Source organism: Condylostylus longicornis, unplaced genomic scaffold, assembly GCF_029603195.1.
Source record: "Condylostylus longicornis isolate FDR11 unplaced genomic scaffold, ASM2960319v2 ptg000027l, whole genome shotgun sequence".
Classification (NCBI taxonomy): domain Eukaryota; kingdom Metazoa; phylum Arthropoda; class Insecta; order Diptera; family Dolichopodidae; genus Condylostylus; species Condylostylus longicornis.
In genome coordinates this window covers 1,170,746-1,180,525 of record NW_026577996.1, presented here as the reverse complement: position 1 = coordinate 1,180,525, position 9,780 = coordinate 1,170,746, and the positions used below count along the sequence as shown (strand labels likewise).

Here is a 9,780-nt window from a genome sequence, read left to right as displayed (position 1 = left end):
AGATCAGTAAATCAGCTTACTTAACCAGATCAACAAACTGAGAATATTCAATAAGCGCAATATGGTAATGAAACCTGGCTTGTACGAAAAAGCAACGCATAAGAATAACAAAGTTATTTCATATTTTACTAGAAATTAATTTAAATTTTGAATTAAAATAATTTGCAGGTATTTACTATAGAAAACTTTTGAATCTATTAATATGTTACAAAAATTTTTTTTTTTTTAATTGATTTTATTCTTTTAATTTTGTTGAATTTATTGATGCAATCAATAAATATCATATCAGATAATGGAAAATGTTCAAAAAAAAAAAAACAAATTAAATGGTCACCGCCAAAGTTCAATACTATCGCTACATGATTTTTATTAAACGTACCTTTAATTTCTTCATACCTTAATCCCAATTATAGCTACGTTGTTTAATTTCTTTCACCTTATATAAGTCAATAGCTTGTAAATGCTGAAATTGTAATTCTTTAATTTACTTAGAAATTATTTTTAAGTTCACCGACTCTTATTATAATTTCTCTAAATATTCGAGTAATATTAATGGAAATATTGAATGCAATAAGAGCTAGTTATTTAATGTATCATGTGTTTTACAATTTTTAGAATGATTATATACATAAATACTTGTAGTTTGAGTAATTATCATGTTACATGTAAAGCATACATACATATGTATATATAATTATTTGAATATTTATGAGTATTCAAAAACGAAAATAATCAGAATTGAAATCAATAATCAAAACGCTCTACTTTACTGGAAAAAACCAAAATGCGTTGCTCTGGAATAGTCAACCCTTATCAAACGTGGAATATCGGAATTTCAAAATTTCTAAAGCCACTCTCAGATGATTTTGAAAATAAAAGGCAACGCGAGTTTTAAATTACAACCATAACACTTTGACAAAATGTTTTCGACAATAATTGTTTTAAGACGTATTGATTCATTGTAATTGAATAATTGAAAAGGAGAAGGTGGTGGTGCCACCGTTTATTTAAAATATTTTTACAAAATCCCCTATACACATAATAAATTACCATATTCATCTCACCTCACATTCATTTCATATTCTAAAAATTTAATTTTCACCACAATTTAAAAATTCATAAAGAATACGCAACACACATACACACATATGTACCTACATGTTATACAAAAAAATTTTTTGTTTTTATATTCTTTATTGTTTACTGGTCAATAGTCTTTCTTTCTCTTTCGTTAATCAAAATAGAAATAAACCAAAAATCAAAAAACAACAAAAGCAAAAACGAAAGAAAAAAATTTAAATAAACAAAAAGAAAATAACAAGAAAAAAATTCGGAAAATTCAATGAAAATTATGTCGCCGCAATAGTTGGTTGTTTTCTTTAAGGGTAAATTCTAAGTTAATAGTTAACATAAATTTTAGTTACTTGACCAACGCGTAACAGTTCGGGTTAAACTGTTGAGCGAAAATTAAAGATTAACGGTTTAAATGTTATTATAAAAGAGACGGTTTCAGTAAAAAAAAATTTTTCAAAATTTTATTAAGTAAAATTTTTTTAATACAAAAATCAAACAAAAAAGGATCGAACATAAAGTGCATTTATATCATAAAGGATAGTACCTATATATAACGGAATAAATAGAATTTCAAAATGAAGCTAATGTTTAATAACTGTACAATGAGCATAGTAAAATATGTTCTATTTGCATTTAATTTTGTATTTGCGGTGAGTTCAATTAATCTCAAATAAAAATAGTATAGAAAATGAAATTGTTTCAGCTAGAGACTATGCTGTAGAATTAGGGCAATCTACCCGACCTTCATTTTTGTATAATTTCTTACAGAAAATTATAATATTGCTTCTTTTTTACACTGCCAATCTAGGTCTAAAATAGTGCTTCTAAATAGTGTAAAAAAAATTTTTTATTTCGAGAAAAGAATTAATTCGACATTTAACAGAAAATAGAGTGCTGTAAGCATGTTTTGATATTCCACTACAAAACACTATATTATTTTTGCTATTGTTCAATAAGTACAAAAGAAAATGTTCTTGAATTTAATTCGAAAATAATTACATATGTACTTCAGGACTTAGTAACATAGAAATTTTTCTGTAATTCATCTAATTACAATTTATTTGTTTTCTTTTCTATAGCTTGTTCTTTATTTCATACGAAAAGGAGCTTACCTTTAAAAATAATTATTATTTTCGTTTTTATTATATTATGTATTTAATTTTTAAAAATTGCATATCTTTAGGTTGATTGATAACCCTTTCAGGTCTCAATTTGAAATAATCGCTTTTCAGTTTACAAAATTTTTTCATTATACTTTAGTTTGACTTCTTCATTGCACGTAAGTTTTATTCCTTTTATTCGGTATTATAGGGCTAAAATATTTTTGCCATTTAAATATATCGGCCATTTATTTGCATATTATTATTATGAAATTTGACACTGTCGACACAATAATATTTAAACTTTGTACTTAATAAATTAGAAAAATAACTATTTTCAAATATTGACAACAAAATTGCTGATGGCAGTTGAGCGACACAAAAATTACATTGACATGTCATCAAGCGTCGGTATTATGAATACAAGAAAATTATGATATTTTTTACAATTTTCCTTTCCATATCTTTTACCTTAATTTAAATCATAATTACATAATCGATAATGGCAACATTAAAATAAATAATGAAAAAATTTTTACAATTAAATCATATTGAGAGCAACAAATGTTTCTCATTTTAAAAAGAAATTGTCAACTCATTTATAGGGTTCAATAACCTGGAGCAGACATAAATTATGTTTGATTTCCATTTGACAAAATTTAATATAAAAAATTTCGTTGATTTCCTACATATTAGGTGTATTGATTTTCCTGATTGCAACAGCCATATAAAAGGTGATAGTTTATTGACATATTTACAATGATTAATTAAATAATAATTATTAACAAATCCTTTAATATGCTTTGAATTAAAAAGAAGGAGGCAAAAGAACTGTTATAAAAAAAGAAAATTAATGTACAGCAAAAGTAATTGCACTTTAAATTTTATTTAATTCAAGTGACTAATGAGTCACACTGAAATAGTGTACAGCAATATCTTTGGAGTTTAAATTATTTATAAAATTTCTAACTTCAAAGAAAATAAAAAATTGAAAGAAAGTTTTTATTGAAAGTTACTGTCAATAAATTTCCAAAATGCGATTTAAATAAAATTAAGTTTAACATGAATTGCTAAAATTACTTTAAATATAAATTCGTAAATTAAATTAAAAAGCCGCCACCGCGTATAAAACTCAATTTCCAGCGCTACCAAAATTTCAAAATAATTAAAACAAAAATATCTCTTTAATTAAAATTTATTTAAAATTTAATTTAATAAAGTAAGTAATTTAATTATAATTTCTTAATATTTTAGATTTGAATTTTGTGTTTAAACAAATTGAAACAAATAGTTTAAAAAAAAAAATATTCAATAAAATTAAATAACAAATTACGTGGTAATTCAATAAAAACTTGTCAATCAGTCTTTATTTACTTAATAAATTAATAAATTTCATAAATAAAAATTTATTTAAATATAATTATGGATGCATGCGATTATAGATATGGAAGTCGGTTTCTATTCAAAATTTATTATTGAAAGAAAATCGATACATGTACACAAAAATGGTAGTGTTTAAAAATTAAAGTTAAGTAAAATTAAATTTCGGGTATAATTTTCATTATTAACAAAAAAATTTGGAAATGGCGTTGATCCTTTCAGTGTAATTTGAATGACTTCATATATTCTCGCCCCGAAATTATACTTTCGTATCTTACAGAATCATGAAAAAAGAACTAAACTCCAAAATCAAGTCGAAAATGGCATGTACATAAGTAAAACAAAATAAGCGAAATAAAACTGCAACGAATTGGTATTCCTTATTCCTCTTCCACAGGAGTATTGATGCCAGGAAAAATTATGAAACTATTTTTGTCATTTTCTAAGATATGACAGTATGAATTTGGGGCGGCGATATACTGAAAAAAAAGGAACTGTTTTAATCGTTAAACTAAAAGTTTATATTGTATATGTACAACACATTTTATTTGTGACTACACCTATTTTGTTTATATAAGTCGCTCAATTAAAAAACAAAAAAATTACGCAGTGTGGCAAAATTTTGTTTTGTTAATCTCCTAAGCACATCACACAATACCAGGCTATCATTTACACACTACGGCTATATTTACACACACTATCATTCCAGTGCCTCATAACATTGTATAATTTCATATTTACATCGACTTTTAAAATGTTTTGTATTACACTTATATATTGTAGCAAAAATAAATCAATTCCACTTTGATGTTAGTAAAATACATAACAACAAAAAACACTAGTTTCACACAAAATATGCAAAATTTGCATATTAAATTGCATGCATGAACTGTATCCACATAATCCACATAAATTTCAAATACCATTTGCTTAAAAATTTGTTAAATCGCTGCTACAATAACTTCTATGGGCTTACGATTTACTAAATCAAGCAATGAGTCGACTAATTTGTATATTACTTATTAACAAGACCTATTCTGCAATATTGAAATGTCAATACTACCATGTGCCGTATAAAAAATTCTTTTCTGCTTTAGCCAATAGCCTCGTTTAAAAACCGATTTATTGAAGCGATTACTGTGTGAAGATTTATGGTGGTATATTGGTGTATCGAACGTATAGAAAGCAAATGAGAGCAGAGATCTCAGAGGATAAAACATTGCAATAAATTGATAGAGGGAAACTATATTCTTTTGTTTTCAATTTGTTATCAAATTTATAACACCTATCTCATTTATATGACAACTTGAGAACTCGACTTGAAATCATCTCCAAACTTAAGCTCCTTTTTTACTATGTCAGTTAAAACCAAAAATGATTTGGCTATTACATTACAGATCATTATTAACATAATTTAGTGAAGCCGGCTTCACTAGAATAGGCCTCAAATACGCTTGGATCTGTCATATAAAATAATGTTGTCGTTATTAGATAATGAAATTTAAAAAATCCTAACTATTTAGAATATTGGACATTTATTAAGAATAGTTGAAATTATTTAAAATATATTAGAATTGAGGCATAGAGAAATTAAGTCTCCATTTACGTACAGTAATATAGGAATTTATACAATACAAGCATATTTCTCGTAAACATATACTGCGTAAAATGCAGTATGCCCGTATGTGTGCAATTACTGTAACGCGTCGTTCCAAGATTATGTCAAAGAATTTTAAATTAACTAACATTTTTTAAGTAAATTTTATTCCAACTGTCATAACAAATTAATCACTATCTTAATTGCGTTACTAAAAACAAAAAATGTCATTAAATATTTTAACTTTTGATTCAAAAAAAGGTTTACTCCAACAGAGAACGAAAACTCAATATTTCCAAGGTTTTTGAACGTAACGAAAATTAAAAAAAAAATAAAACACGCAAAAATAATTAACACTTATCGTATAAAAAGATCTTGTAAAAGAAAATCTTACCAAAAATCGACATTTTACTTTTGTTTAAAAATTTTTAAAATGAAGCAAAACTGAAAATGAAATCAAAAAATCTTTTAATTTCTTAAAGCTTGAAAACTAGAATTTTTCTTACGCGAAAAATACAACAAGAAATTGTAGTTTTTAATAATTTGCTATTGCGACACTATCTTGACAATGATTGGCAAGTGTGACTCAACTTTTTGATAAAAATCAGTTTAAATTTTTTTTCTAATTAAAATTAACAATTTTATTGTCATAACGAACTACGAGAATTTTTACTTTTCTACTTTAATAGCTTTCTGGATTAGGAATATTAATTGCTGGCGCACTGGTTTTAGCAGATGTCAATGAATTTAATCATTTCATTGAAGGTCGAGTGACAGCGCCACCAATTGTTCTTATTATAACAGGTACAATAATATTTTTGATTGCATCATTGGGTTGTTTTGGTGCGATAAAGGAGTCTCCGCCGCTATTAATTACGGTATTTTAGAATGAATAAATTTTATTTCATAAAATATTTGACAAAAAAAATTATACTTTTAACTATAGTACGCAGTACTTTTGGCTATAATATTCATAATTGAATTGGCAGTTGGTATTGCAGCATGTGTATTTAGAGCAGATTTAGAATCATCAATTAAAAATTCATTATTGGAAACGATCAGACGTTCAAATGATATGGATTTAAAAGCATGGGATAATATACAAAATAAATTGATGTGTTGCGGTGTTAATGACCCAACTGATTGGCAATATGAATCACGTTATAATCCAAGAATATTACGTGGTAGTTGCTGTAAACCAGAATTTACTGATCCATCAACAAAAGATTGTCAAAATTCACTAGTCCTAGCGAAGGATAAATATTTCCAGGTTAGTTAAATAAGAATTCTTCTTATATTTGTAAAATTAATTAATAATTTTTAAAATGGTAATATAGGAGGGTTGCATCACAAAATTAAAAGATCGTATCGACAGTAATGCAACAATATTAATTGGTGTTGGTATTGGTATTGCCTTCCTACAATTATTGGGTATTTATTTGGCATGTACACTAGCATCAGCAATTCGTAGAGAAAGAGCAGCTAATAATTAAGGTTAGTATAATATTTTTTTGTTTATGTTAAAAAGAACTTATTATGTGTATTTGTACATGTGTTTTTGTGCACTAATATTAAAGTATTGCAAGGTTTTTATTATAAAAAAAATCATGTTTCTTTTTATGTTAAAAGAAAAAGGAAAGTAGAACAATAATTTCCGCTTATTAAAATTAAATTTAGAAAGTCAAGAATAGATTAAAACTTTTCTTTATAAAAACAAAAATGGAAAGGTAAAAAAAAAAGGAAAATTGAGGACAACATAAATCGCAAAATATAGGTAAATGTCAACTGGTCAAAAATTATAACCAAAAATATTCTGTTTTTAATGGAAAACTAAAAAAATATTCATGAGGACACTAAAAGTATCCATTGGGAGACATGAAATATATGCACATATGTATGCAAATTAGCATATATATGTGTGTATATTGCGTTTTAAACCAACTTGAAGTTAAGTATTGGGCCTATTTGAATAAATGCAGTTGCCTCTTTGATCTTTATTTGACCTCGAAAATTTGAAATGATTTATTGTGATTTTTTACAGTTGAAAATTCTTTCAGCCGCATTTTAAGAGAAGATGAAATTTCACTTTTTAATTATGTTTTGGCCTTTTTTGCATTGTCATATACACACTTTTTGTATTGTCTACCAACAATATTTCTAATATATTTCTATAACATTTTATGGTCATTCTTAAAATAATAATGAAAACCAATAAGGTTCTAAAGAAAAATACTTAAAGTATTTATAAAAAATTAGTAGGTAATAAAGTTTAACCTTAATTACAACCTGAGATTTGATTTGAATTTAATTTGATTTTCTTTTAATTTTGTTGTATAGGCACTTGTACTACTTTTTATCACTTACATAGCAACTTTTAGATGTGTGATTCATTTTACTATAAATAGAAATTATAGAAAACTTTGAATTTCATTTCCAATTGGAACGAAACAGAAAATTTTAATAAATTTGTTTCAATTTTCGTTAACTTCTTTAACAAATTAATCTCACCTACACTTAATTATTTCGAAGTTTTAATTTTCTAATAGGCGTTTCTATACACAAACATAAATGGTTTTTATAATATATTAATCCATATATTAATAAATATACCAAATATACCATGCTTGATATAATCAATACAACCCTTAAGTAAAAAATCGAAAACAATATTTTCCCCTTACTTTAATCATTAAGCATTAAAAAATATTCCTATACTAAAATAGGAGTGTATGGATAATTTAATTATTTCGTTTGAATTTCGAAAATCGATATTTTGGGTTTTCTTTAAATAAATTTTTATATAATATACAGTCCAGGACAAAGTGTTTTTTAGGCACATGGATCTATGTTTGAGTGTAATATTCTTTTTATATACTATATAAATAATAATGGTAGTTTCAGTAAACACCAGTATTTATAGGTTTATGGAAGAAAGATTCTGAATCCAATTAAATAGCCGGATTATAATTGAATTTATTTTAATATTTTATTAGAATTTAGATCGTTTATTAAGCACATAAAACAGAGGTAAATCATCAACAAAGCTCTCTATCTATATCTTCATTCTCTTTCCAGTTGTCGCTTCTCCAAATTACCCAAAAATTTTAACTTTCGGCATCGTATTTCTTTAAATATTTAATTAACAGCTTAATGGTGTTTCTCGCTTTTTTACTTACTTCTTATTCACTTTCAAAAAAAAAGTGAAAAAATTTTGTTTACATTTTAGAAAAACGCGAGATACGCAATACCGAATAATTCATCTCATTCGAAAATTACATTATACAACTATATGATAGTTGCTCACTAGCTTCTCATTTGCCGAGTAAAATAGCAAGATAAACAATCAGGCCTTAAGTAATTGAAATTAGTATGAAACTGTGTTCATATCAAATTTTCACAATAGCAAAAAAAGTTATCATTAGAAATTTTGAGTTACGTAATTAGACGCTTAGTTCAGTATTTAGTCATTATTGTTGAAACAATCTAGAATTCCAATATTTTCTTATAATTTAAATTATTCTCATAAGACAACACAAGCACGGCCAACAAAATAAAACGTTTATGGTGCACATATCGCGTGATAAATTTAACTATGTAGTTTAAATAATTTATTGATCAACGTCCACTTTTAACTATACTGTATATTTACAAAAATATAAAAATAATATGAAAATTAAAATTTTTTTTTTTATTTTTAATTTTTTTTATTGTGTTTCAGGTGATTTAGAATGTAATACAGTGAATAGTATACGTATGGAAAGGAATATTAAGATCTTTATCACATTAAGCATATTATATACAGAAAAAAAAAATTATATGTGTATATACTATATATACTTGTATGTATGTATGTATATGGAAACTATAAAATTCACATCCTTCAAGGACATTGTTTTCGTTTTTATTAATTAATATATTAAAGTTAATCAGAATACGATTTTATAAATATTAAGAAAAAAAATTTTTTTTTTTCATTTTATATAAGTGAACAGACAAACAAAGAAACAAATAAATAAGTAATTTAATCAACTTCAAACATTAGCAGTTAAAAAGTACATAAATATATCATTAGAGATATATGAGACAAATATCTAAAATGGAAATATTCATACATTCATAGACACCTATATGTAATTTACCTTCATACATAATATCCTTACATACATAGCTCGTTTTATATGATAATTTTTTATCATTTTAATATACGCTCAAACAATTTATTATTTATATTTTAAAATACATGTATTTATGTATATTGTATATATGTATTGTTCATTGAAATTAAAATATTTGTTAGAATATTTTTTATTGTTAAATAATTATGTAAAGTGACTATTTATATACTTTTTAATTGAAAATTTGTAAAACCCCTCCACACATTTTGTTTTATTATATTAATAAAATTTTGAATTATTTTATTTTATTTTAAATATGTGCATACTAATGCACCGTATCTACAGTCAAATCATGATATATTGAACAAATTAAATATTGAATTTCAATGCTTTTCGTAATTCTTTGTTAAGAAAACTGTTATTGGTTATAGATGAATTTTTAATGTTATATTCAATTTTGGGGGCGTAATGCGACCGAAAAAACCAAATTTTACAATTCTCAAGGCATATAAGT

At 25.0% G+C, this 9,780-nt stretch overlaps 1 protein-coding gene across 1 annotated transcript; it reads left to right on the top strand.

Moving 5' to 3' along the window:
• Positions 1-1,523: 1,523 nt before the first annotated feature.
• LOC129607531 (tetraspanin-6) lies at positions 1,524-9,347 on the top strand. Its single transcript, XM_055518564.1, has 5 exons — positions 1,524-1,724; positions 5,841-6,029; positions 6,098-6,421; positions 6,489-6,645; positions 8,870-9,347. Exons 1-4 carry the CDS (start codon positions 1,650-1,652, stop codon positions 6,642-6,644), a joined length of 744 nt encoding a protein of 247 aa, XP_055374539.1. The 5' UTR covers positions 1,524-1,649; the 3' UTR covers position 6,645; positions 8,870-9,347.
• Positions 9,348-9,780: the final 433 nt, after the last annotated feature.

What these genes read in the sequence shown, in the direction of transcription:
- LOC129607531 (XM_055518564.1), top strand. Translation starts at nt 1,650, where the DNA reads ATGAAGCTAATGTTTAATAACTGTACAATGAGCATAGTAAAATATGTT. An exon ending in CATTTAATTTTGTATTTGCG is followed by an intron (nt 1,725 to 5,840) that starts GTGAGTTCAATT and finishes CTACTTTAATAG; the next exon opens with CTTTCTGGATTAGGAATATT. An exon ending in CGAAGGATAAATATTTCCAG is followed by an intron (nt 6,422 to 6,488) that starts GTTAGTTAAATA and finishes ATGGTAATATAG; the next exon opens with GAGGGTTGCATCACAAAATT.